Source organism: Magnusiomyces paraingens, assembly GCF_902498895.1.
Source record: "Magnusiomyces paraingens strain CBS 517.90 genome assembly, contig: contig2, whole genome shotgun sequence".
Lineage (NCBI taxonomy): Eukaryota > Fungi > Ascomycota > Dipodascomycetes > Dipodascales > Dipodascaceae > Magnusiomyces > Magnusiomyces paraingens.
In genome coordinates this window covers 495,911-523,907 of record NW_022474068.1, presented here as the reverse complement: position 1 = coordinate 523,907, position 27,997 = coordinate 495,911, and the positions used below count along the sequence as shown (strand labels likewise).

General features: G+C 37.4%; 10 protein-coding genes across 10 annotated transcripts; 3 read left to right on the top strand and 7 right to left on the bottom strand.

The window, feature by feature from the left end:
• Positions 1 to 2,025: 2,025 nt before the first annotated feature.
• SAPINGB_P001911 (uncharacterized protein) lies at positions 2,026 to 3,780 on the bottom strand (the record flags this gene model as incomplete). The annotated part of the gene is made up of 1 exon (XM_031996631.1): positions 2,026 to 3,780. One exon carries the CDS (start codon positions 3,778 to 3,780, stop codon positions 2,026 to 2,028), a length of 1,755 nt encoding a protein of 584 aa, XP_031852522.1.
• Positions 3,781 to 4,222: 442 nt separating this feature from the next.
• SAPINGB_P001910 (uncharacterized protein) lies at positions 4,223 to 5,077 on the bottom strand (the record flags this gene model as incomplete). Its single annotated transcript, XM_031996630.1, has 1 exon — positions 4,223 to 5,077. One exon carries the CDS (start codon positions 5,075 to 5,077, stop codon positions 4,223 to 4,225), a length of 855 nt encoding a protein of 284 aa, XP_031852521.1.
• A 570-nt stretch (positions 5,078 to 5,647) lies between these two features.
• SAPINGB_P001909 (uncharacterized protein) lies at positions 5,648 to 6,451 on the top strand (the record flags this gene model as incomplete). The annotated part of the gene is made up of 1 exon (XM_031996629.1): positions 5,648 to 6,451. One exon carries the CDS (start codon positions 5,648 to 5,650, stop codon positions 6,449 to 6,451), a length of 804 nt encoding a protein of 267 aa, XP_031852520.1.
• Positions 6,452 to 6,540: 89 nt separating this feature from the next.
• Positions 6,541 to 7,341, bottom strand: SAPINGB_P001908 (uncharacterized protein; the record flags this gene model as incomplete). Its single annotated transcript, XM_031996628.1, has 1 exon — positions 6,541 to 7,341. The coding sequence occupies one exon, from the start codon at positions 7,339 to 7,341 to the stop codon at positions 6,541 to 6,543; it is 801 nt and encodes a 266-aa protein (XP_031852519.1).
• Positions 7,342 to 7,465: 124 nt separating this feature from the next.
• On the top strand, positions 7,466 to 8,741 carry SAPINGB_P001907 (uncharacterized protein; the record flags this gene model as incomplete). The annotated part of the gene is made up of 2 exons (XM_031996627.1): positions 7,466 to 7,499; positions 7,552 to 8,741. The coding sequence occupies 2 exons, from the start codon at positions 7,466 to 7,468 to the stop codon at positions 8,739 to 8,741; spliced, it is 1,224 nt and encodes a 407-aa protein (XP_031852518.1).
• Positions 8,742 to 11,559: 2,818 nt separating this feature from the next.
• SAPINGB_P001906 (uncharacterized protein) lies at positions 11,560 to 13,152 on the bottom strand (the record flags this gene model as incomplete). The annotated part of the gene is made up of 1 exon (XM_031996626.1): positions 11,560 to 13,152. The coding sequence occupies one exon, from the start codon at positions 13,150 to 13,152 to the stop codon at positions 11,560 to 11,562; it is 1,593 nt and encodes a 530-aa protein (XP_031852517.1).
• Positions 13,153 to 14,813: 1,661 nt separating this feature from the next.
• Positions 14,814 to 15,581, bottom strand: SAPINGB_P001905 (uncharacterized protein; the record flags this gene model as incomplete). Its single annotated transcript, XM_031996625.1, has 1 exon — positions 14,814 to 15,581. The coding sequence occupies one exon, from the start codon at positions 15,579 to 15,581 to the stop codon at positions 14,814 to 14,816; it is 768 nt and encodes a 255-aa protein (XP_031852516.1).
• An 828-nt stretch (positions 15,582 to 16,409) lies between these two features.
• SAPINGB_P001904 (uncharacterized protein) lies at positions 16,410 to 19,133 on the top strand (the record flags this gene model as incomplete). Its single annotated transcript, XM_031996624.1, has 1 exon — positions 16,410 to 19,133. One exon carries the CDS (start codon positions 16,410 to 16,412, stop codon positions 19,131 to 19,133), a length of 2,724 nt encoding a protein of 907 aa, XP_031852515.1.
• A 527-nt stretch (positions 19,134 to 19,660) lies between these two features.
• Positions 19,661 to 21,364, bottom strand: SAPINGB_P001903 (uncharacterized protein; the record flags this gene model as incomplete). The annotated part of the gene is made up of 1 exon (XM_031996623.1): positions 19,661 to 21,364. One exon carries the CDS (start codon positions 21,362 to 21,364, stop codon positions 19,661 to 19,663), a length of 1,704 nt encoding a protein of 567 aa, XP_031852514.1.
• A 3,262-nt stretch (positions 21,365 to 24,626) lies between these two features.
• Positions 24,627 to 26,340, bottom strand: SAPINGB_P001902 (uncharacterized protein; the record flags this gene model as incomplete). Its single annotated transcript, XM_031996622.1, has 2 exons — positions 24,627 to 25,606; positions 25,656 to 26,340. The coding sequence occupies 2 exons, from the start codon at positions 26,338 to 26,340 to the stop codon at positions 24,627 to 24,629; spliced, it is 1,665 nt and encodes a 554-aa protein (XP_031852513.1).
• Between the last annotated feature and the right edge of the window lie 1,657 nt (positions 26,341 to 27,997).

The window sequence follows — 27,997 nt, the reverse complement described above, 5'->3', positions numbered from 1 at the left end:
TAATATCGTCAAGGCATTTGCTGGGTTTTGCTTTTATTTCTCCCGAATAACCGATTTTTTTTTCTATTCATTCATTCACATGCACTGATGAATTTTATAACCTTTGTTTTCTTTATTTTGTTCTTTTATTTAAACTGTATTTGCATTTCAGTTTTTAATTATATGTGAAAAGTGGTATGCTAACTTTTTTTTTTGTAGAAATGAGTTTTTTATTTTTTTATTTTGATTTTGATTTTGATTTTTTTTAATTATTTAAAAAAATTCCATTCTTAAGCAATTTTTTAACTAAATTATTCTTATTTTTTTAACTGCGTTCTTTTCTTTTCAAAATATAATAAATAAATATAATAAATATAAACAATACGCAATAAAAGCTTTTCATATTATCTATTTTATACAATCCTTTCCACTATTTACATTCTTTTTTTATTAATTATTTTTTTCCTTCTCAAGTCTAGTTATGGTCATCAATTAGTGTCGTAGTCCTAGTCGTCGTCATGGCTCCTAGTTCTTTGATCCAATGTATATTTATACCATTTTTTGGTATTAGATATATATTATATATTCTAATGTTACTCAATCTATATCTGGCTAGTGAATTTAATCAAACTTTTTAAATGTTAGTGATAGGGGATCTTCAGGAGAAAAAAAATGGGGTCCTATGTATTAGAAAGAAAAACTTTTTATTTTTTTATTTTTTTTGTAACTTGCACTAATCACTAACCACCCCCCTAAATTTGTTTTTTTTTTTTCAAATTTTTTGTCAAAAGCATAATACCTTTATTTTTTTTTTTCTCTTGTTATCCTATAGTATGGAATATAGCTGGATTCTTGTTCCCTCAACTTTTTTTTTTTTGATCTTGTTTGTTACTGTTTCCATTCCAAGCTTCAACTTTCCCTTATATAATTCCTCCTGCTTTTTTCTTCTTCTTTGGCCTTTTATTTTGCTTCTGTGGATCATCACATACTACATTTGTTGAAATTCTCCTGCCGACCTGCAATGTGCCTGTGAGTAGCCCATGTGAGTTAATCGTTATCCATCAAACCTCGCATCAACAACAACAACAACAACAACCAGTCAAATTCAACTCCTCCATATATTGTATAAATATATATATTACCAATCATACCCAGTTAGTCAATAGACTTTCTAGGCTTCAAGTGCATATCAAATCCTTAAATTTTAAATTTTTTTAACATGGTATCAAACCGTTGTGGACCCAGAAAAGAGCAAGAAAAGTTAAAATAAAATATACCTTTTTTTTATATTTATATATTCATATATGCATACCCGTTAACTGAAAAAGCTTCCCTAGTTAGCCTAAGTTTCTTTCTTACCCATCAATGTTACATCGATTTAGACAACTGTACCTGCGTGAAAAAACCCGCAAATGTATCAATATACTATGTATAACCAGCTTTGAATAAAAAAAAATTAGTTAGGCCGTTCTAGAGTTTTGACTATTTTAAATGAATTACTACATTGGTAGTTTTTTTGGGCAAGTATCCTTAATACAGATGTTAAAATTCATATATTTATACACTAATTCAAAAAACTGTTTCACCCAATAGCTATACGCTATTCCCTTGCAAACTTCTTGCATATCAATATATTCTATCCTACAGACTTAACTCAAGCATAAACGTTCCAAGCATATGTTCTAAGCATAGTCCAATGTATGATAAAAAAAAAAAGAAAAGAAAAGAACTTTACCAAATTTTAACTACCAGCTTAGTTCAAAATACCATCTCAAATACCGCCTTCGTGGAACTTTTGAAATGTTGCTTTTTCTCTAAATATGTCTTCCCTGTTCAGTGTCTTTTGAAATATTATCCATTAGTAGAAACATATCTATGCTATTAATAAAAGAGACTAAAAATTTAAGCTCAAATAAAAAAAAAAAGGCTCATGTAAATAATTTTTACGGAAAAAAAAAGAGCTTATAAGCTTGTTTAACTAATTAGTTAAAGTCAACCTTTTAGCTAAACGGTTAAGCTTCTTGTTTATCATGCTGATGATATATCCTAATAATACCCGAGATGCATACCGAGCAAGCGCTCTTCTTCCTCATCCATCTGCTTGCACACTTCAAGTGCAATCAGTGCAAGCTCTGTTGTTTCCAGTACCGTATCATGCCCATCGATGCTCAGCAGTCGCAGCGAACACCGAAACCCGGCCTCTGTGAGGCGGTCCTCAAACCGCAGCGACTGCTGGATTGGCACAATCAAGTCAAATTTGGAGTGCACCAGCGTAACATCCATCCGGTGTGTCCGCTTGTTTTCTCCACTTGTAGCTGTAGTCGTTCCTCTGTTTCTTGTAGTACTTCTTCCTCTAAAGTTGGCAGCGGCCACATGTGTATTCATCTCCATAATGGCTTCCTCTAAAGGTGACCGTATTGTAGATGACGATGAAGATGACGCATCAATCATTCCTTGAAATAAAGCCTGTTCACCCGTCAGCTCATGAACAGGCTCTTGATCCCGCTCATCATCCTGCTCGTCGCCATAAACTGACTCCCACTCAAAATTCTGCGGTGACAGTTCGTACCAATGCTCTTGGTCATTTCCATAGGCATCTGCAATAAACCGATGATAGTATGGGCTATCTTTGGCTAGCTCAGGTAAATCGTAAACACCACCAGATGTAATCACATGGCTGATCCAACTGCCCGTGCCCATGGCAAGCTCGCTGAAAATGTACTGGTATGCAATACACGCTCCAGCGCCATGTGCCATGATGACAGCCTTGGAAATGTCATACGCAGACTTTACAAATTTGAACGCCCGCTTCACATCATCCAAGTGTCCCGGGTGCGCAATTTCGGGTGATAACCGGTAGTCGATCGAGGCTCCGGCCCAGTGTGCAGGCAGCCGTGACAAAATCACAGATCCTACATCCTTACTTTGGGTTGCATCTTGCCAGTATCCTCCATGCAAGAAAAAAAACCAGGGCGTTGACGGCGCCAGTCCAGACGCAGGGAGGTAGAGATCCAGCGTGTGGAACGGGTTCGGCGACGACTTGTATGGTAATGTCAACGGCGCGGGCCGAGTCGGCCGTGGAAGAAAAGTTACAATCGAAAGAGACCGCGTCTCATCTAAACTATATGCTCGCGTGCTAGTGCTGCCGCTTCGGTGGATCCCATGGAATGTATGGTGGGGACTGGTGCCGCCACTACTGCTGCCACTGTTGCTACCACTGCTGCTGGTACCAGTACTAGTGCCATGATTATTGCTATTGCTGCCATTATTCCCATGATTTTCCTCCTCCTCTCCTTCATCTTCTATTAGTACCTCCTCCTCTTCAGCCCGCCTTCTCCTAAAAACATTTACTCTGTCGTCGGTCTCCTCCTCATCCACCTTGTCATCCTCTAACGGTTGCCTCCGTTGTCTGTACTGCTGCTGCTGCTGCTGCTGCTGTTGTTGTTCTTCAGATATGTGGCTTGACGAGCTTACAGTGACCGTTGAACTCGGTGTGTAGGCCCCACTTGGCGTGTGGCTTCCTAATCCTCCAGTTGCTGTTGTTGCTGGTGCTGTTCCTAATCCTCCATCGCCAAAAATTCGGCCTCCCCCGGTTGCCACCATGTTTGATGTGTCCCGAATAGACATTAATGCTGTTGCAGAACTCAGAGCTTCTGCGGCAGACGAGGCTGGACTAGACGGCCGTGAAGACAAAACTGAAGCCCCACTGCTATTGTCTGGTACACTGCGAAGGGATGACAACGAAGAAGATGATGACAGCGTATGAACATCCTGCTCGTCTGGAAGAAATATCAAAGGCATCGGTATATTATACTAGATCTCAGTAATTTTTTTTTTTTTTTATTAATAAATTTTGTGTGTGGTGTGGGAATCTTCTGGATGACGAAAATTTTTTATAGATGGCGGACATATATATATACGATCATATATTGCTATGTGTGTGTATGCGGGGAGATAGATGCGGCTTTCCCTTTTGCCATTGTGATTAAACATGGACCATCAAAATAGCTTTCATAAATATACACAATCTTGTGATACTTCCTGGTTACTGTATCTGTTAATCTGGAAGCCTTTTGTGAAAAGATCAAAATTTTTTTCATTCAAATAAAACGATTATTCATTATTACAAAAACAACATACATAATGGCCTAAAACCTATCTCCAAAACCCCACAAAATCTTATTAAAATTTCCTGCTTAAATCCATATTATTAAAAAAATTAAAAAAAAATTAAAAATCCCTCCTAGTACTCTCTGTACTCATTATATATACTATCCAACTCGCCGTACATGGGTTGCGGTGCCTGTGTTCCTTGTCCCGAAGCCTGTGAAACGTACTGTGCTTGATCATTGCCGTCATCCAGCGATGGCGGCAAAGCCATCCCGGCGTCCTGCGCCTGTTGCATGTCACTTTCATCATCTTCTTCGTATTGGGTAGCATATACCTCTCCGCTTGACTGTTGTTGTTGCTGCTGCTGCTGCTGCTGTTGTTGTTGTTGTTGTTGTTGTTGTTGCTGCTGCTGAACCTGAGCTTGAGCCTGAGCTTCAGCTTGAGCAGCCGCCGCCGCAGCAGCAGCAGCCTGAGCCTGGGCTTTTCTTGATGCGGCCGATGATGACCCAATGGCTTCTTCACGAGGCACAATATCAATTAAAAAATCAAACATATCCGACTTTTGCAGAGCACTGGCAATATCAGATCGCTGTAATGTCCGTCGCTTATTTTCCTCTGCGTGAATCCATGCCCGCATTGTTAGTTCCGTAATGAAAATGTCGCACCCTTTGGCAAACAGAATCGGTGCCTCTGCAGAAATCATCTTGACGTCTTCATCCGCCTTCATAACTTTCTTGATCCGCGCAAGCGGTAAATGATGCTGCTTAAACTCGTGGTCATTGTTTTCAATCGAGTCAATCGTATCTTGCCAATATTGCATCATGATATTCCGGTATCCTCCAGTCAGACCTTGAGCCACATTGTTGAAGGTTCCTGAAATGAAGTTCGGGTCCTGCATATGTTGTTCGTATAACAGCTGTTCCTGGTCGTAAGCTTCCTGGTCCACCACATCGCTTTCCACCTGCATCTCTGGGTCCTGATGATTCATGGTATTATTTTTATTATTAATATTATTATTTCTGCTGCTATTGTTCTTGTTGTTGTTATGTAAATGTATATTCGGCTATTGTTTTGCCAAATTTTCTGTGAAATATATACGACGCGCCTTCCTGCACGTGATGATGATTTCTATGTTCTGGAAAACGAGATCCCAAATAAAAAACAAAAAAAAAAGATTTCAAACTGCTTATTTGCACAGTTTCTGTTCGAGTTTAAAAAAAGGAATGACGGTGGGTTCTAAATCGAAATGGTTCGCGTCGGGTTGTTGACGAAATAATAATAATAATAACAAAAAGCACCCCAAAAAACGTGCGGAAAGGAACGGGGCAGATGCAACTTGTGAATTTTTAGAAGAAAAAAAAAAAAAAAGAAGCAAGAAGAAAATTCAAACCCTAACCTATTAACACGGCTGGGGTTAGGTTTAATTTTTTTTTAATTTTTATTTTAATTTTTTTTTTTTTTTTTGGGTCTTGGGGTCAAAATTTTTTTTTTTTTGCACTAGCGTATTTTAGACAGTCTCGAAAATATCATCAACAGCATAAATATACCAGGAAATACAATGATCTCTCTAGCTGCTTCTGCATCCCCTATAGAATCTGTGACTTCCAGTGCAAGCGTAGATAGCTTTGGCGTTTCAGATGCGTCCACCATGTCTCAGGAGCCAGTCGCCAATCTGGAGGACCTGGACTTGGACGCTCTGCTAGCTTCGGCAAAGTTCAAGCTTCAGCAGAGACAACGCAACAAAACACATGGCTCCACGAATGAAAACACACTGAAAGAAATCAAAAATACCATTTCAGAGATTCCCAAACTGGCAGACGCTGAAGGAGTTTTAAACTTGGACAAAAACAAGGCAGAAGATAAGCCACTAATCAACCACGACGCGGCAGCAGCCGCGCTGGTACAGGATGCTTCCAAACAAACTAAAAAACAAGGCTCTCTGGAGTTTCGCACTATTTCTGACCCCGTTATTCTTAAGCGAGAAGCAAAGGCTAAGCGTGAAAGCACGGCCGGTGACCGGTGGTTTGGTATGCCCAAGGCTGAACTGACTCCGGAGCTGAAACGCGACTTGCAACTGCTACAGATGCGTAGTGTTCTGGATCCCAAGCGTCACTACAAGAAAAATACATTTGGTGTAGGTGCCGATGGAGAAACTGCATTCCCCAAGTATGTCCAGCAAGGCACTATCGTGGAGGATTCGTCTGAGTTCTTTTCGGCCCGTCTCACCCGCAAGGAGCGTAAGAAGACTTTTGCTGACGAACTTCTTTCTGATAACCAAACTCGCCAATACTTCAAGCGCAAGTATGATGAGATTCTTGAACAAAAGAACAAGGTCCGAAAGGATAGAAGAAGGAAATATTAAATCATTTAAAAAATTTTTTTTGCATATATTATTCTGGGGCATTTTATAAATCATTTTCATGTATAAAAACTTATATATTTAATTCAAATTCATGTTTTTGGAATCTCAGGCGGTCCGGCCGCCATAAAATCAATTACACGCTCAATAGTCCATCCACCGTCTTCGTAGGTCCGTTGTGACGGCGGCCCCAAGCTTCCTAATCGTGGCTGTCCAGGTCCGTTATTGGCTGTAGGTAATCCACGGAATGGAGCACCACTAGCTGTACGATTTTGCTGCTGAGGGGTCTGTTTGAGTTTGATTCCTGGATCTCGTTCACCTCGCTCAACCTGCTCACGGGTTAGAAACCCGTTCCATCTATGTTTCTTGAGCTCTTCCTCTACAGTCGCGGCAGCAAACGCTGAAAACTCCTCGTCTGCAGTAACTTGAACACCGCTCTCTTGTGCAAGCGTACGTGCATTAGCAATCCATTCTTCAACTTCAGGTGTGGCCTTTTTCCGCAGTAAAGAGCGTAACGATGCGCCCTGTGTTATTAAAGGAAACGAAGGTAAGGGGTATACAACTGTGCGAGCCAGAATATCACGGTAGTGTGCCAGCGTCTCACTTAAAGACATAAGTTGTTTCAAAATCACATTAAACTGGGCATGCAGATTGGGCCATGGCGGTAGTACGGGTTTGAGTAGAAGTGCGTGCATCATGTTGAGACTGTGGGTTAACTGGGTCAGCTTCAATCGCAAAAACTCCAGAGCGTTGATGGGAATCGCAGACATGTCCGCATGGTATTCTTCAGCCATGAGTACCATATTCCCTTGAGAATCTAGGTGCATTGGCTTCTGAGGGCCAACCTGGGGCGGGCCTCCAGAGACAACGTGTTCTTGAACGTTGAGTTGCATGTTTGGTAGTGAAGAGTGGTGAAGGGTGGTGGGGATAGGAAATTTTTTTTTTTTTTTAAACCAAAAATATAAAATTCACACACATACAAACACATACAATACACACTAACTGACATTAAAACTAATGAAGAACGACATTAACCCAGCACTTGCTGAGCGTAAGTATTTTATTGAAGAAGTATTTCAAGGATTCAAATTAATAGATTAAAGACAAAAAGGGCAAGGCGAGAGAGCAGCGCAAAGCCAAACAAGCGCGCGAAAAGTCCAAGACTGAACGTCTCGGGAAGCTCAGCTACTGGCGCGTCAAGGAACGTGTTGAACAGCTCGAGCAAAAGAAAAGAGCCGGGCCTAACGGTCGTGGTCTAACACCTCAAGAATCACAGGCTTTGCGGCGACTGACAGAAGATCTTGAGGCTCTCAAACAGCAACGCCACCAAGGAACTAATAACGGTAGCCAAAGCGAAAATAAGGACGGCGTTATTCGGCCGCGTTGGCGTGTCGTACGTAAAGGCGATGGCAAAGGTCGAGAAAGTATTTACTGGGATCCCATATTAAACCCGCATGGCATTGCACCACCTGGTATGCCAGATCTCACACAGACTGAAGTCACAGAGCAATGGCATGCACGACGGCGGGATGCGCGTGCACAACAGGGTAAATCACATAAACACAACGGAAGAGATAATGGAGACGACAGCGAGGGCGAGACTGACGAAGAAACACGCAAGATTCCAATGCCTCGCGGATCGGTGCCAGGCGTGGATGTGGATAGTGATGAGGAGGGACCTACTGTGACAATCGATCCGACCAAAAAGGCAGCTGAAGAGGCAGCGGCACAGCGCGTTGAGTACAGTTCTAAGCCCATGCTTCGTGACATGGTACACGAAGTTACTGCTGGCAGTGGATTGATACCTGCAACACTTTTGCGTCGTAAGCTGGCAAAACAAGGTGCGATAGAAGCAAAACAAATACCAGGAACACAAATACCTACAGAAAAAGAAGAACAACAAGAAGAAATAAAAAGATCAAACCATTCTGGCTCTCAAAACCGGTCTACCGGACCACAGTTACCTTCAGGCCCTCAGCGTCCTGGTCCACAACTGCCAGCAGGTCCACAACTGCCAGCAGGTCCACAACTTCCAGCAGGCCCCCAACTGCCAGCAGGCCCGCAGCGTCCAGGTCCTGAAGGCCCGCCTTTGGAAGGATATGAAGGCTATGACAACTATGAGGATTACTACTCTGACTATGACAGTGATTACAAAGAAACCAATGAGGCCCAAGATCATGAGGAATCACGACGACCGATGATGGAGGATGTTGAGGATGAAGAGGATTACCGTTATGCGTCGAACTTTGCACCTGAAGAAGAAGAATACAGGAAGCGCAAAAGAGAAGACTAGATTGATGAAGCATACTCTCAAAAGGGTTCCATTTGGAATAATTCTATTTAGGCATTGATATTAATGATGAATTCTTTGAGATGTATATGTTAATAAATTTTTTAACCAGTACAGATATCTGTTTCAATAGAGAGGTTTTCTGATGTTTTTTCTGAAATTTTCAACATAAGAAAGAATAAGTTAGTAGTAACTTTCAAGGACTTGTATTGAAAAGCCTGATGATTTTGACCAAAATCTTTATTTCAATCACAAAGGAAAAAAAAAAATCTTTTTTTTAGAAGCATATAATATATAAAAACATCATTATCACTTCAACGTGATGAAAATAAGGGAACAGTATCCCACTCTTAATCAAACAAAATACTGATTAGGCTTGATAATATCAGAGCAAAAATTTGACAGAATGTATAATTAAAAAGCAATATTTAATCGTTTCTATTTACAACGGATACAGTGTCCAAACCTATCGCATCAAAACAAGCAAAGTGATGGGTCTTAATCCACTTCCAAAAATCGAAATAGTTTTGATGTCGGTGAATAATAGCCAATAGCCAATAGCCTAAGCTTTCCGATAACGAGAAACTATTACGAGTAGAAAATTTACCTTTTGATTGCCTAGTAATTTTCCGTAACGTTTTTTTTTTTTTTTTAAAGTCAAACCTCATATTATTTCAACTTACTCCGTTAACGCAATGATCATTAAAATTGCAAAAATTTTTGGGTGTTTGTGTTTATTTGTTGACCCTTTCACTCTTGCGTGAAGCAGTTGACATTTATGAAAAAGAACCCGATTCACCAAGTAAAAAGTTTTTAAATGAAAGTTGAACAGTTATTGATTTAAATTCATAACCAAGATATTTTACTCTTGGAATTGCTATTCAAATATGGAACAAATATATGAAACAGGTTTTAATATAATAAATCATGAAATTCTTTTGAGCCTCACTCACTTATTAAAGTAAATTGACACTTTCTTTAAATAAACGTTAAATGGTTCAAATAAATTTAGACTACCTCATGCCAATTTAAGTCTTTTTATCAGGAAAATTATCCATTTTAATTTAAATTTTTGTTTCCGTATTGGAGTTGAGAGCAAGGATACTAGGGTGGTCAGGTGTAATTGAAAATCTTTTTGACAATAAAAAGGAATCGACCAAAAGCTTGTACCACTTAGCGATTTAAACATACCTGTTGATGTAGGATATCTTTATAATGAGACCAAACAAGATGCAATAAGGAGCGATTTTGCTAGATATTAAAGTTGAAAAAAAAAAACACTATCATACAAATTTAATGTCAAACTTATTTGTATCCCAGCTCTCGTTGCTAGGCACAGTGATAGTAATTTGAAATCAGGTTTTAATTATAGCTGTTGGAGAGAATTACCTGTGACACTTGATGATTTCTTTTGTAAAACACACATTTCACAAATAAAAAATTGACCCTATTTCTTTGCACAATCATTTCTTCAATATATTTTGCGACCAACTCAATTTTTCCAAAGTGAATTACATTTTTAAAATTACAAACTATATTGACTTTTGTCAAAAAAAATAGCTATTGCATGTTTTATAATAATAATAATGATATATTATCACATTTTCAAAAACAAAAGACATTAATGCAATTTATTTGCAAAAAAAAAAAAAGAATATGGATATGATGGTTGCGATTTATTTGAAGGAAAGCGAATTGTGTTCAATAAGTATAAATTTTTTTAGGATTATCTTTTCTCTATCAATCAATTTCTTAAATTTGTTAGCTTCTCAAAAATCAGTGAATGTATTAATATCGAAAACAAAAATGAAAGTCAGGGACTATCAAATGTACACGCTGTGCTTCATAACCTATATACATTTATTGGAGAAGATTCTTGCAGCAGGATACTACTGGAGATAGATCTGATTGCAAAGCTGCTTCTGCCTTAATAGACAAAAAAGAAAATTAGTTTTACATGAACCTATACTCGAAAAATCTTAAATGAGAAACAACAAAACGGTTTCTTTTTTTAAATTAATTAATTAATTAATATAAATGCCTTAGTTAACATTTGAACGATACCTGATTTAGAAAGGAGATTAAGGGTTAGTTCCAGATTTGTGAGCAAAGTACAACGAGAAAATGGTTCGAAGCAATCATATTGAAAGCTTCAATCCACTTTCTTCCTTTTTTTGTCTCAAGAAAAGAAAAGCCGTTTAAAGAGTAACTCGATTAGGAATAAATAGAAAAATTTGAAAAAAAAAAATATTGTACATTATTTTAATATTTGTAATTTAATATAATTCCAGTAAATTATTTTTGGAATTTGTAAACGCCTTGGTATAATAGCAGATATATATTCACTGGGCTAGTTACAACTAGTCATATTTAACTAGTTATCTAGTTATAATCGCGGGATATATATACATTTTCAAATTTTTTAAAAAAATCTTATTTTTTGACGTTGTAATTTCCCGGCATTTGGTTCGAAAGAATGGAGAAAAAAAAATTATTTGGAATTGACTTTTTAAACCATTTATTATGATACTAGTAACGACTAGTAATAACTATAGTAATTGATAGCAACATTGAATCCGATTGAATGGCATATTGAATTATTTAACACTTAGTTCAATTACATATGTAAGTTGGAAGTGAACTAAATAAGTTGTATTACATTTATAGAATCCAGTTGGAACGCTCATTGGAAATTACCAACTTGCTTTATAAAGCAATTTGTTTATATTTTTACCAAATTTCCATCGTCAGAAAAATATCCCATGTTTCTCCAAAAAAAAATTTAAACAATTAAAGTATAAAAAACAACAAAAAGTACAAACTAAAGCTTAGGCTTGGGAGTTTCAAGGAACTTTTGAGCTACAATTCTGCGCTGGATCTTGCCAGTGGCAGTCTTGGGCATAATCTTGGTAAAGAAAATACGCTCGGGAATCTTAAACTTGGCAAGCTTTGTCGACAAGAATTGTTGGATATCCTTTTCAAGGGCCTTGTGATCCTTGTTCTCAGCACTAGGCTTAAGCACAATTGCAGCATTCACGACCTGGCCATATAGCTCATTAGGAGCAGCAAAGGCAACTGCCTCGGAAACATCAGGATGACGGAGCATAACGCCATCAAGCTCAATGGGACTAATCTTCTCACCACCTCTATTAATAAGTTCCTTGATGCGACCAGTGATAATGACAAAGCCATCCTCATCCTTCTTTCCCTGGTCACCAGTTCTAAAGTATCCATTCTTGGTGAAAGATTCTGCGTTGGCCTTAGGGTTGTTGATGTAACCAGGAGTGACGTTAGGACCCTTGATGGAAATCTCACCTTCTTGGCCAGCGGGCAGAATATTGTCATTAGCATCGAGAATAACAACCTCAACACCTTGACCAACACCAACAGTACCAGGCTTTCTCTTGCCAGGAGGAAGGTTGTTCGAAGTCATTTGGTGGCAGGCCTCAGTCATGGCATAAGCTTCAAGAACTGGAGCCTTGAAGGTCTCCTCGAGAGCTTCGAATGTAGCAGGAGCTAGAGATGAAGAGCAAGAGCGAATGAAACGGATCTTGGGGAGAGGTGAGGGAATCTTGCCCTTGAGGAGAATCTGATGGATAGTGGGTACGGCAGTGTACCAATTGGCCTTATAGGTGATAAAATCTGACCAGAAGGACTGGGCAGAGAAGCGTGGGGGAATAACAACGGCACCACCGGAAGCTAAAGGAGCAAGGAAACCGGCAAGAAGACCGTGGACATGAAAAAGAGGCATCACGAGGTAAGAGGTATCAGCGGGGGTAAGCTTATAAGTGTTAATAATGTTAAAGACGGTGGTAGCCATGTTTTTCTGGGTCAAAGGAACGGCCTTGGGACGACCGGTTGTACCCGAGGTATGGAGAACAAGGGCAACATGAGAAGAAGCTGGAGCTGGAGGGACTGAGGTAGAAGCAACGGTAGCACCAGGGGTAACTTTGATGATAGAGCCTGTTTCCTTGAGATCGAGAACAAGCTTGCGAGAGGAATCATCCCAGTAGATTTCAGCAATTCCTGCGCCAAAATCTCTGGCAGCCTGGACGGCTGGAGAGTTATTCTTGACGTGGTCTTTGGGGACAAGAACAAGAGCAGACTTAAGATCGTCAATGTAGAAGGCAAACTCTGATTTTTTGTAGGCTGGGTTCAGAGGAGCAGCAATGTAGGAAGAGAATGCCACGCCAAGGAAAGAAATCGCGAATTCGAGGTTGTTGGGAATGGCAATAGAAATGGCAGCTTGCTGAGGGATGTTGAGCAGAGCAAGTTCACGCTGAAAGTCCTTGATGGCCTGAACATATTGTGAGTGAGAAAGTTGGGGGCCGTCGGGAATGGTAACCGCAATCTTAGAGGGGTTGGCCTTTGCGGCCAGAGTGACAGCCTCGTAGAGAGTAGCGTGAGCAGGCATGATTCTGAGAGGGTATATGATATTTGGTTTGAAAACAAAAAAAAAAAAAGGACTCAGGGATACAAGGGAGTCTTTGAAAAGGAATTGTGTAGTGAATAAAAAAAAGAAACAAGAAAGAGAGAGTGTGTGGAATTTTAGGAAAATGTGGTGGTTTATATGTGATTGGAGTTTTTTTTTTTTTTTTTACATAATTAGGTCTGGGGCAATAGGACCAACCTGTGAGCCGCAGCAGCCACCTCCACGCGACCCCTCAAACCGTGTAGGTAGGTCGGGCCGGACTGGTGATTCCGAGCAGACGGGCGGCGCTGCGTAATATATATAGAAAGAGTAGATTGATTTCAGAAGATATGCAAAGAGTCAAAGTCTTCAGAGGCCCTTTGGCTGGGAGGTCAAGCCACAATTTGAAGTGCGTTGACACATTACAAGGCACAAAGTCATTCTCAAAGCCGCAGGAAGGTTCGGCAGAATAAAAGGGACTTTGTTTGCATAAAGGCTGAACCCAGCATGAGCTACGGTATTTTAGCAGCAGCAGCAGTAGCAGCAGCAGTAGCAGTTTCTCTTAGCAATTTAATTGTATACGGGAAAATGAAAGCCCGTGGCAGGCCTGATTGACTCATTTCACGGGACTTTGGGGAAGTTATGAGGTGTGGCGAGGCGGTGGAGAGGGATTTGTGAGAGACGTGCGGATGACAAAATGACAGGCAGACAGACAAGCAGCAAAGGCGCAAAGCCCAGGAGGTGCCGTTAGAAGATTCTGCAAGCGCATGTATTTTTCCGAAAAACCCTAAGTTACAAATATCTTTTGTTAACTATAGTTGTTACAATTTTATTTACCCGGACATTTAAATAATTACCCTGATCAGGGCTAGGGCCACTTTTTTTTTTTTTTTTTTTTTTTTGGCTTAGAACATTGAGATATAAAATGCCCCAAGCACACAACACTTCTTTTCCTCTCTTTTTCTTTTTTTCCTTTTTTTTTCTTCAGATCCTTCCAGCGTTTTCAAACGTTGAAATGATGAAGACTATGCGTTTTTAACACCTGGAACAGCCCCCGGGGTAGGGCCTCTTTGGCTTTGCTACTGGTTGACCCTTGACGGGGTATCGGGTTCAGATGGGTGATGGCGTTCAGCGCACCCTTCTTGTTACATTATGAACGCCCCTTTTTTAGTACATTCTGACCCACATATTTGATAAATACTGTGAGGGATCCAAAATTAAATAATTATAGATTTTTAATATATTTTTTTTTTGCTTAACTTTTTTAATTGCATTTCGCGGGTTTCTAGGTGGAAGCTGAGAGCTAAAACCATGTCCCTACTCTCAATCTTCTGTATTACCATACGCGAGAGATTAATACTTAAAAGACTTGTTCTTATTTTGAAAAGGCCTATAGCCTTATTGACCTTTTAAAAGAACTTCTATGTGTATTTTCATTTGAAAAGATCATTTTTTTCGTCTTACATTTTCCAGCCATTTGTTGTTCAGTCACAGATGAATGGCACACGAGATACTACATTAAAAAAAACACAAGAGAAGAACTTCATTTAATTAATGTCTTATTTTTATTTTTATTTTTTTTTATTACTTTTATTTTATAATTCCTATTCCTAATCTTTTTATTCGTATTCTTACTATTTTCAATTCAATTGATTGTAGATTTTTCACTTAGCCTTTGCGCTTTCTTGCTCCGCAGCCAGGCGGCGCTCCTCAACGTCAGTTTCTGCAAGCATCAAAGCGGCACGGTACATCTGAATAACATTGATAATCTGCTTACCCAGCCACAGAGGGAAAGTAATGATCAAAATAATGGTAGCATAGGACAAGGGCACGCCGTAAATATATCCGAGGTTAGGTGGACTCTTGAGCGGGAAAGAAAACAAGTAGAGACCGACGAAAAAGAGCTCATTAAATGCACAAAATGTAAAGAGAACCTTATTATTGGTGTAGTAAAGGTTCAAAATCCAACTCTCTTTCCCCACCTTTTTGTGCGAGGACGAACCTGAAGTCAGCATCGCATACATGTGCATATAGTGAGATGCCAGATCCAGTGACACGAGCATTTGGAAAACAATAGCGTAGCGCGGGTATGCCACACAGAGATAGCAAATCAAACAAGACGTGGTGCAGCGGTCAGTCACCATGTCCAGAACAGCACCAAAGCGCGAGGTTTGGCCGTAACGACGAGCAGCAACGCCGTCCAGCGCATCCAACAGACACGACAGACAGTAGAGAACGGTACAGTACTTGGGGTGCCATTGCATGAAAAAAAGGGACGCGAGCGCGAACAACACTCGTGAGTAGCCAATCAGATTGGGAATGAAGATAAAAATATCACCGGATGTGATGACCGAGCCGTGCGGTGCTTCGGTCCATGACCGACGGTGATTGATTGGCTTAGTAGTAGTAGTAGTGGTTTCCGGTGCAGTCATAATGGTGAATCGGTAAAATTTGGCAATATATATGCTAGGGTGTATATTATTTTTATGGTATCAATCAAACGCGGCTCGCGATAATCTCTTTACTAAAAAAGAAAACCAAAAAAAAAAAAAAAATCAAAATCCCAACCGAATTTGTTTTTTGTTTAAAGTTCCAAGGCAGTCTTGTGATGTGTCTGATAAGCAATGTAAGACCAGAAATAAAGATCAATCTCCGTTCTTTATGCCGGTAAAGCGTGCGAGTGTTTAACTGAACTACTATTAATGGTTGGCAGCAGAGGCAATAGTGGTAAAGAAGGTTGTGGTGATGATGATAACGAAAGGAAAGGACAGGTGGATGGATGAGTGGAAAAAAAATAAAAAAAAAAAAAAAAACAACCGAAAAAATTCAAAATTTTTTTTTGTGAGTGACCAACAACAACGACGAAAATTACACGCAACAAAAGTAACACTGAAAAAATACTAAAATCAAACTAACAAAAATAATAACAAAAAAAAAAAAACTACAGGTTTTTAAAAAAAAAATAGATCGTGATGTTTGATATAGAACAATCAAGACATATCTACTAAATACCGGAAAAATTAAATAAATTTTGGAGGGGAGATCATTGACGTTAAGCCTTGACATTTTGATAGAGCAAGTCGTAAATCCTTTTCAAACCACTAAAACTAATCATTGACTAATCATTGGTTATACTTAGCCGCACATAAATCAACCACTTGAAAATTTTCCCAGAAGGGACAAAAAAAAAAAAAACTCGTAGCGATCACAAACATACTTCCATCTACAACCATCAACAAAACTGCTTGACATTTAAAACCATGGCCACTCTGCAATCCCTTTTGGCCACAGCATTGGCTCCATCACAAGAGGGTGCCATTGCATCTAATGCAATGCACACACTTAGCCTTTTGCAATCTGGTGCTGTTCTTGCTCAGGCTGACGAAAATACTCTCCACAAGTTTATGGTCCGTGTCTCGGCATTACTCAAGGCCAAAGCCCCCATTGCCAAATGGTTTGCTGCTTATCTTGCTCATACCGCATGTGAAACTAACTGGAAAGTGCTTAAATCTCATGGTGGAACTTGGGCTGGTTTGTTGTTGCATCTACTTGAGATCAATGAGCAGCCTGTTGTCAAGGAAGCTGCAATTCGCGCCCTTAGAACAATTTTTGCAAAGACACATGGCAAGCAAGAGTTTACTCGTGACATTACTACCCCTAGACTTCCCCAGTATCTCAAGTTACTTTTCAAGCATGCTCAAATTTCAGAAGAAACTGTCTCGGTTAATCAAAATGGTGCTAGCAGCAAAAAAAATAATGATGCACCCGCAGATGAGTTTATCGAACTTGGATACGACGAACATAGCAGTGATGAAGAAAATGATAAGGAAGATAATGAACAAAACTTTTTTCACGATACCACCAAAGTTGAAACCGATATAAAGGATATGACCCGACTTTTACCTGCCATCATTCCTGCCATTAATACCGTTCTAAAACTCCAATCAACTACATTCAGACCATTTACTAAAAGATATTTGGCTCTTATTTCTACCCTGATTTCTATCTCATACACAGATCCTACATCTATTTCTCCGGCTCTTCTTCGTGATGTGTGCACAGGATACGCCCTTCTTCATCATTCCGCACCAAAAGACACTGAAGCCCTTACATGGCGTCTAAGCATTAAACACGTTGTCGGTCAAATCAATACAACCATTACAGACATTTCCTTTGCTTTTGTGGACGAAGACTTTAACGGGAAAATTGAAACTGGGTCGCTCCAGGCAAATTTTACTGCTGATAACGGCAAAACTATCACAGTCGATACCCCTGTTCTCAAACTTAAGCCTTTAAGTGGCACTACAAACGGAATCCCTAGCGCACAGACCCTGACACAGGCTTCTGATAAAATTAAATCTTTAATGAATCTTTTGGCTGCGCATTTGCGAGTCTCTACAAAAAGCCCTGTTAAGCTTCCCATTGGCGCACTCATTACTCTTGCAGATCGCATCCTTTCTTTTTCTGCATACACCACGACCAAAACTGTTGGTGGTGTCAATGAAGGCCCTCGCCGTGCCGCCTTTTTAAATTTTATTAGTGAGATTCAGTTTTTTGTGTTTGATTTACTACTACTTCGTCTTATCCCTCTTGCACAAACAATGCTCTTGTGCCATGTTGATACTCTTACACACCATGTCAATATCCATGTGCAACCTCCTGCGGGTCCTGCAATTGACAATATTATTTCTAACAGAAGACTTCAGCTCAAGGCATTACAGTTTGCTACATCTCTTTTGCGTCTCCAAGGGTCTATCCCTAAAACTGGTGCGCCTGCGGTTGCTGCCATGGTCTCGGCAGCGGTTGCACTCTCTTCTCCTTATAAGGATCCCTCTGCTGAAGGTTTGGCTGATGCTGTACCTGCACCTCATCTATTTTTCATTGATCCTACACCAGCACAACTTGCTATTGTAGCCCGGTTTTTCGAGACTGTGGTTTCTACTGTTCCAGATCTGAGCCTTCCATCTCGCGCGAGCATTGACCGTTGGTTCATTGTATCTGCTGCTACAGCCAAAAACCGTACATATGGAGTGACCTCTACAAACACCGTTGTGACCAACAAACAAATCCAACTTTGGGACAATGTGCTTTCTACATCTGCTGCATTCCCAGGACGCGCTTCCAAATACAGCATTTTGCCCATGGCAGCACGTCTTGCTCCTGGGTCACGAGTCCTTGACGCTCTCATCAAGCCCCGACTGCCACCTTCTGTTAATGTGGTTCAAAGAATTATACCCACCGCATCATTTCAGCCGACTACTTCAGATGAAGTTATTCAAGAAACTGATTCTCAATCCAAAAAGAGAAAAATTGACGAGACTGATAAACAAGACGCGTTGTTTTCATCTAAAGCACAGAGTACTGTTGACATTGAGATGGAATACAATGAAGGTGGCTTTTTTAAGGAAACCAATGAAGAGAAGGTCAATGCACCTAATCGTGAAGTTTCTGTCGAACTGACAGAGGAAAGTGTTGTTGTCCAACCCCCAAGAAATGTTCGGGAGTCAATTTTTGCCAAAACTAATTCTGAACCCTCGGCCGAAGTGGATTCTGATGCTAGTTCTACTTCTCGCGTCCGTAGACGTACCAAGAAGCAAATGACTGAACATATGAGACAGAAGCAATTAAAAGAAGCAACTGCCACACCCTCAGAAGATTTGGAAGAAACAGACCAAGTTGTTTCGGTTGGACCAGAAATTGTTCAAATTTCAGATGATAGTGAAGATGATAATGATGATGATGATAAGAGCCCTTCGACAGCTGATACTAGCAGCAATAACGGACAAGATCGCAGTGGCCGTAATTTCCGGTCGAGCACTCGTAATAACCGGAAAGAAAATACATCAGTTGAAGTTAATTTAACAGATGATAAAGATGGAGAAGATTTTGAGGAAGATGATGATGAAGCTGAGGAAGATGATGAAGTTATTAAAATTAACAACATAAGCTTAGATCTTGATAGTTCAAGTGATGAAGAGTCATAAAATAAGAATTAATAGATTTGAATACATATATGTATAGATGATAGAACTAAGACATTAAAATACACAAAAAAATTATTTTGGATTTTTTAGACTAGGGAATATTTCGATAAAAGGGATTTACCGCCATTAATATAACAACACATATCAAAGAAGCAAAAGTTCAAAGCACTGAATTACTATGAAAAGATAATAACATTAAACTGCATGAGACCAAGTTTATTTTTTGGCTTTTATTGATAAGCCCTTGACTCATTAGAATTATCCTAATAAACTAGCGGGGCTTCTAAATTTGCTTGCTCATACAACGTCCCTTCGATTAATAACAATGATGGAAAAGTATTTTTTTAGAGTTTATATTTTGAGAATATCTCTTTTCAATGGTGTCATTTATTTACCTGGTTAATTTTAGGAAAAACTACTCAGCCATAATTGCTGTTTTGAAAGATTGGCTAACTCAGAAAATTCAAAATATATTCAAAAAATACGATATATATAAAACAAAATTTTTTTCTCTTGTAAAATCACTTTTAGTGGGCAAATCTAAAGTCCAATCTCTTGTTACCCTTATCGGTAGTATTTTGGCGGTACTCATGCTGCTGCTCCAAAGTCATGGCATTCCAAATTTTATCACGGCTCTTGTTTCTCCAAACATAGTAAATCTTGGTTCCAATGAGAATGGCGAGCGAAACAAAGCCGATGCCGAAAAGCACACGGTTACCTCTTCTATACTTGGGAGAGTCATCCTTGCGGTAGATATTGGCAGCAATGATACTACCAGCTTGCACAAACATGTTATACACAGCAGCAGACACAGTACGGGTGCGGACAGTATTGGAATTACGAGAGCACCAGCCAACAAGAATTGCGTGAATATAAGGGCCTGAAAGAAGAACAACTAAGAGTGCATAAGTACCCCAGACATCAGAGAGTGATTTAGACCAAAAGGCAAGGGTACCAATACAAGGAATAATCCAAAGTGGCTGGAGAGTACTGGTAAGGGTTCTTTCATTAATTCGTTCAGTTAACCATGTTTGGGCAAGCAAAAGAACAATGTGGACAGCGTTAGGAGGAATGGTAAGCAAGTTAGTGTTGAAAGTAGAGAAACCAAGCTGTTTAAGCGTAAGGGTCAAATATGCAGACACTGTTGAAGTAGGGATATAGGACACGAGACCAATAAAATAAAGGGGCCAAAGATCGTAATCACAAAGAGATTCCCAAAGCTGCTTCACAGTGACAGCTTGACGATTGTGCATATCTCCCTTGGAAGGATCATCTCTAAGTACACGATTAACAATAAGCTTTTCCTCAAATTCAGTAAACCAGCCCTTAGGTCTGAACCAAGTTTTAGTTTGAACAGGTGAGGGAGGAAGTTGAATGAAGGAAAGAAGACCAATAATGAGGGTAAAGATACCTTCCAAAAGAAAAAGCCATCTCCAACCGGCCCAACCAAGAATACCACGCATGCGGAGGACACCAAAGGCAAGAAGTGAGGCGCAGATATCGGTCAAAGTTAAAGTGGTCCAGAAAAAACTGAGGCGAATGGGAAGTTCATAGCCGGTATAAAAATAAGACAACCAAGAAACAGTATCAGCAATAAAACCACCTTCGAGAAGACCAAGAAGAGCACGAGTGGCGTAAAAGGAACCCTTACCGGAAAGTCGGGACTGACACATGGCGACAATGGACCAAATGGTGATTTGAGTAGGAATCCAGCGATCAGGACCAATTTTTTTAGAAACAAGTTGTGAAGGGAGTTCAGCAGCCAAGAAACAAACACGGAAAATAGTTTGACCAGTATTATAGTCGTTGGTGGTTAGATTGAGATCCTTAAGCATGTTATCGGACAATGCCTGGCCAATGTTACCACGGTCTAGCTGCAGAGCCATAAACATGGCACAAGCCCATAAACAAGCACGGAGTTCAATTTTCCACAAGAGTTTTGTTTCTTGCTTTGGAGTCCATTCAAAGTCAGGATCAAAATGGAAGCGGCCTTCGTAGGTGGCTTTGTCGTATATCTGGCGGTAGTGGTCGGCAACTTCAGGGTCACGGAAAACGTGATCTTTACCTCCGTAGAAAGGCTTGCGTCCTTTGAGTTTTTGTTCACCCTCAGTATCGTAAACATCCTCATTGTTGGAGAAAGCGGTAGTGATTAAAGTTTTGTCTTTGGTCGAGTCGTCGTCAGACTTTGTGTGGACCACAGTATTGTTTTTCTCAGTGATTTCAGAAGACATGGTGAGAATGGAAAAGATGAGATAAAAGAAGTGATTGATGAGAAAAAGAATGAAGATGATAAAGAAGAAGAGAAAAAAGAAGAGATAAAAAAATCAGAAGAAAAGTCCATCTTTATATACTTTAGTTGTAGAATCAAATGAAGCGAAATATATTTTAAAGACGAGATATTGATTGTTCGTAATTGTTGAAACGAATTTTCAATCGAGAAAAAAGATGTTTCTAAATTTTTTTTTTTGTTCAAGGACTCCGAAAGGATGAATGATACTAAAAAGCAAAATACGTCTTTATGAAGACAAAATGGTTGACGGAAAAAAAGCCGCTGATTGATATATTCATTATGTTAAGTTTGATGTTTTTTTTTTTTTTTTTTTTATGTTTTTTTTTTTCATGGGTACGGATGCAAGTACCAAATAGCCTCACCGATACCCTTATTTTTTTACTGGACTTATTCACGAGCTTAAATTGATCTTTAAACATTGACCTTAACAATCTTTAAACTTGCAAACAAATTTGTATATGACATGAAAAAAAATTAACAAAGCTTGATAAAATATTATCTACGCTTAAAACATAGATAATGGCCCATTTTTTTTATAAAATTATTATTTTATTTAATTTTTCCTATTGAAGAGTCGAAAGCGATGGAAGAGATCCGTTATGATTCTCTTGACTTTTCATGTATTTCTTGGCTCTTGAACTAATAATATTCTTTTTCATTCTTTCTTTATGAAGCGGCGACATAAGAAAAAAAAAAAGTTTTTCAAACTACTTTTTGAATAATAGTAATAATAATAATAATAATGATAATAACAACATACGCTGACAAAACAGAAGTTTGCCACAAGGCTTTTTCTTTTTTTTTTTTTTTTTTTTTTTTTTTTCCTTGCGGCCACGGCATCAGTTGGTGGTGGTGTTGGTGATATTGTTTGGGTGGGCCACAAAGAAAGGCCAACTAATACTTGCAACTTTCCACACAGTGGACCACCTTGTGGCTTGAGGTTAACAATTTCACAACATAATCACGACATTTCAAGGTTTGATTTTTTGCACTTTTTTTTTTTTTTTTTTTAAAAAAAGGTTTGTCTAATAAAAAAAATTGTGGCTAATCTTGGCATTTTTTATAAAAGACTTTCAACTTAAAATATTCTTATAAAAATTTTTTTAAAAAAAAAAAAAAAACTTTAAAGGAATGTCTTTTTTTTTTTTTAATTTTTTAATAATTTTTTTTTTTCGTCTTATACTGGGCATCTCTTAACCACCTGGAAAATTCCAAGAAATTTCAGACAACTATCGTTAAACAGACTTGGTCAGCTTGGCCATATGATAGCTAAGAAAGTCAAGATAATCCAAGCCCATCATTAATCGACTTTGATATGATGATAGGCAGGGGAAAGTTGTGTAATGGTTAAAAACAACTTTAACCAATTTTAAGTTGGTTAACTAAGCTAAGGCTGATAAGCATGTAAAATTGTGGGGATGAAAAGATGTGTATCCAATTATCGTGACCATAACAACTTTAATTACTAAACTTAGTAACTAGAATTTAAAAAATTACATAAGCATATATACATAGGTTGTGTGTGTACAACAATTTCATTTGAAAATGACTCGCTATTTAATTTTTTTTATATTTTAGTTTTCATAGAAGGTAAAGTATCCGCTTATTTTATTTTTTTTTCTGAATCCCGAGTAAAATCATTTTTCCGCTTTTATCTATTTGTTCTAAACTATTAATGTAGATCTACATGTTAAAACTAATTAGTTAGAACGAGTTCATAGATACTTAAAGTATCTAATTGGGATAAAATAATATACGATAAAATACTGTCAAAAATTTATATGGTCCAAATACAAAACTTTAGGTCATCCCCATGGGTTTGGGTTAAATGTTTCCGACACACCTTAAACAGACTTAAAGAAATCATAAAGATTTTAAAATTCCGTTAGGGTTTGGGTTAACATTTTTGACACATCTTAAAAAGACTTAAAAAAATTATAAAAATTTTAAAATTCCATTAGGGTTTGGGCTAATTATTTTCGACACACCTTAAACAGATTTAAAAAAATTATAAAAATTTTAAGAATACGCTAGGGTTTGGGTTAAATAAAATTACATTGGGCGAATAGTTTAATGAATTGATTTCTGTATTTAATAAAATAATAAGGATACAATGAATCTCCCAATTTTCGAATAAAATTTTTTTTTTATTTGATATTACTGCCATTTTCTTTTACATTTCCACAAATTTACTGAAATAATTTATATTTTGAATAAATATTTATTTAAGTCTAGAAGATGCCTAGACTCATTTTCTAAATTGTGATTTCTTTTTATACAAAGCCGAATTACTCATGATTTTATATCTCTTTTTTAAAATTAAAAAAAAAAAAAATATTCACATTTTTTATATAAAAATTGAAGTATTTATTTTTATTGAATCACTTTTTTTTTCTTAAAAAAAAGCTATATATATAGCAAATATATATTTGATGATAAAGAATCGGTTATAACTGGTTCTTGAATTAGTAGTTTTATTTGAACTTTGATAATTATCAAAATCCTTATAAGGATTTTTTATTTTCATATTAAACTAGAAGACGTAAAAATAAAAATAAAAAGTTTTGAATTCATTTAGGATTAAAAAAAAGAGAGCTGCTTCTACATTTCGGTAATAACTCCAAAATTAAGAATCAATCACCTAGCCAGCATTAGTAATGTTTTATATGACACCTCTTTTGAGTGACTACTTGATACATCGTAATCATGAAATGACGTATTTTAATAAGTAAATTAATATTCTTTCAAAAAAAAAAAAAAAAACCTTGGCATTTTAAATTTCAAGAAAAATAAAATATTGATCTCAAGACGAATTCTATTTGGCTTAACTTTAAAGTAGTACCAGCCGTGCATAAACCATGGCTGAAAAATTGTTGCTTTAAATATCCAAATTGGGAAATTTTCACAAACAATATTGAGAATAAATATATCCAATAGAAATGCCTAATTAAAATTTTTTAATCATTTCTACCTTTAAAACTTCACCAATTTTCGAGGAGAAAATAACAAAAAGGATTTTCAAAAAAAATATCAAATTACTCAGCAATTATCATAAGACCTATTTTAATACTTTTTTTTAATATTTATTAAATATTTAAAATACAATAAAATTTTTTTTAATGAGTAAAAAAGATATTGTTACTATAAATCTTGCATAGAAAAATTAACTTCAAAAAAAATACCAATTCTGTAACTACTTTAACTTAATGAACAAATCTGAAATCCAATCTTTTGTTACCCTTGTCTTTGGTGTTCTTACGGTAATCATTTTGCTCCTCTATAGTCATGGCGCTCCAAATCTTTTCACGGCTCTTGTTTCTCCAAACATAATAAACCTTTGTTGCAAGAAGACTAGCCAATGATACAAATGCAATAGCAAATAACACCCGGTTACCACGGCGGTACTTGGGAGAATCGTCTTTGCGATAAATGTTGGCAGCAATGATACTTCCTGCTTGGACAAACATATTGTAAACAGCAGCTGAAACAGTACGAGAGCGAACAGTGTTTGAATTGCGAGAACACCATCCAACCAGAATAGCATGAATATAGGGACTGGAAAGAAGAACAACTAAAACAGCATAAGTACCCCAAACATTTGTAAGTGAATCAGACCAAAAGGCAAGAGTACCAATACAAGGGATGATCCAAAGTGGCTGGAGAGTGCTGGTGAGTGTACGTTCGTTGATATTTTCTGTAAGCCAGGTTTGGGCAAGTAACAAAATAAGATGGGCAAAGTTAGCTGGGATAGTTAACAAGTTAGTGTTAAAAGTAGAAAAGCCAAGCTGTTTAAGCGTAAGGGTCAAATATGCAGACACTGTTGAAGTTGGAATATAGGACACGAGACCAATAAAATAAAGGGGCCAAAGATCGTAATCACAAAGAGATTCCCAAAGCTGCTTCACAGTGACAGCTTGACGATTGTGCATATCTCCCTTGGAAGGATCATCTCTAAGTACACGATTAACAATAAGCTTTTCCTCAAATTCAGTGAACCAGCCCTTAGGTCTGAACCAAGCTTTAGTTTGAACAGGTGAGGGAGGAAGTTGAATAAAGGAAAGAAGACCAATAATGAGGGTGAAAATACCTTCCAAAAGGAAAAGCCATCTCCAACCGGCCCAACCAAGAATACCACGCATACGAAGAATTCCAAAAGCCAAAAGAGAAGCACAAATGCTTGTCACTGTCAAAGCAGACCAAAAAAAAACTGAGACGAATTGGAAGCTCTGTACCTGTGTAAAAGTAAGACAACCAAGAAACAGTATCAGCAATGAAACCACCTTCAAGAAGACCAAGAAGTGCACGGGTTGCATAAAAGGATCCTTTTCCTGTAAGCTTACATTGGCAAATAGCCACAATAGACCAGAGTGTAATTTGGGTGGGAATCCAACGATCGGGACCAATTTTTTTAGAAACAAGTTGTGAAGGAAGTTCAGCAGCTAAAAAACAGACACGGAAAATAGTTTGGCCTGTATTATAATCATTGGTGGTTAGACCGAGATCCTTAAGCATGCTATCGGACAATGCCTGACTAATATTACCGCGATCAAGTTGAAGACCAATAAACATGATACAAGCCCAAAGACAAGCGCGAAATTCAATTTTCCACAACAGTTTCCGCTCTTGCTTTGGGGTCCATTGAAAATCAGGATCAAAATGAAAGCGGCCTTCGTAGGTGGCATTCTCGTACATTTGACGGTAGTACTCTGTTACCTCAGGGTCTCTAAAGATATGATCTTTCCCACCATAAAATGGCTTGCGTCGTTTAAGTATATTGTGACGGTCAGGTTCGAGAAATTCATTTTCCTCATTTTTAGCTAAAACAGTTGAAACAAATGTTTTATCATGAGGAACTTTCTCATCATTTGACTTGGTTTCATGGACAGTTTTGTCTTTTTCAGTATTTCCATGAGTCATTGTAAATATGAATAGAGTAGAGAATAGAAGTGAATATAAAAATTCAAAAGTTCAAAACAAAAGAATCAATTATACGAGAGAAATGTTCGTCCTTTTATACTTTAATTATTTATACCAATTTAAATAAACTTAAGAATGAAATCTAATTAAAAAAGAACCTGGTTCGTAATTTTTTCAACAAATTTTCAATTATAATCTAAAAAATGATCAAAATCAAGTAGGACTCCGATTTATTTGAGAGTTGCAAAATCTTCAATTGGTGATCATTCCTATTTTTCTTTAATAAAAAACTAGCCGATTGTGTGGTAATTTTCATATTTTAGAAATATAATCACCGAGTAACGTATATACGTATAAAAGTTGAATAGAACAATAGGAGATATATGGTTCACGGATTGTAGTGGACGGGATCTTAATGAAGTATTTCCGGTGGTATCTATTTGTCCCATACATTTTAACTCAAAAAAAAAAAAAACTCAAATGCACTCAAGATTTTAGTTAAATACATGCTTACACTTATTTCGAAGTTTAAATTTACGCTTAAAATATGAGTTGAAATTTTTTGAGAAACAACTAAACAAAGTATTTAAACACCTATCATGATAAATATTTCCAAGACCGTTAATTATATATATATATATATATATATATATGATTTGGCATAGAAGACATCCTTTCAACAGTTGAGATGCCAAGTTATACTTTAATTCCTAATTTCTGGTTTTTGAATTGTTTATTTTTTTTTAATCATCTACTTGTAAATTCAAATTTGATTCCATGACGTAGTCTAAAATTAATTTAAAAATATTTTTTTTAAACGTTCTGAACTTCTTAGATTGGAACAAAAACGGTTTCTTAAACTTAAGTTTCTTTTTCAATTACTTTTATTGAAATGTAACAAAAATTATAATACAATGGTTCAATAGCTTTTCATTGGTGGATTACACTACGTTTTTGAAAAATATTAATCTTGTGGCTTGTCCTTGTTAATTTTGAGTTACAATTACGACATTTCAGCGGCGCAGTCGAAGCCCACTCCCTTCTATGAAAAAAAAGACAGGAGATAGTAAGATCATTTGAAAATTTTTACAGAGCAAAAAATTTAAAAAAGTTGGAATTTTTTTTTAATGTATTCATTTTGTTTATCATCCCTCTGAACTACTAAGATTTATCAAATATTTTAATAATTGTGACAATCAAGGTCATTTCATTATATCTTAAATTGTCAACCGTCATTTTAAAACCAAGATTAAAGAGATTTGTATATCATTATGATTTATCATAATCATACATAGAACAGGTATTGCAAGAAAAAAATTTTTTTTTCAAAAAAAGCATGGGCGTAATCACATTTATGGGCGTATTGACAAAATTCGATAATATCCTAGGTATTCTTTGCAAGGTTTTTGACTTAATCAAAAAGTTACTGTACAGTAACATGTTAAAAACAAAATACCATAATTTATTGGCGAACTTTGTCCCCATGTTCGGCTGTACTTTGAATTCTTTTACTCGGGAATCATGGAATACACAATTGCTATTTTTTCCTTATTGGGAAAAAACAAACTGATGAAATGCCTTTTTTTTTTTTGAGTGAATTCATTTTTTGAAAGCTCATTTAAAACGACATTAAATTAAAAAATTTCCACAATTTTCA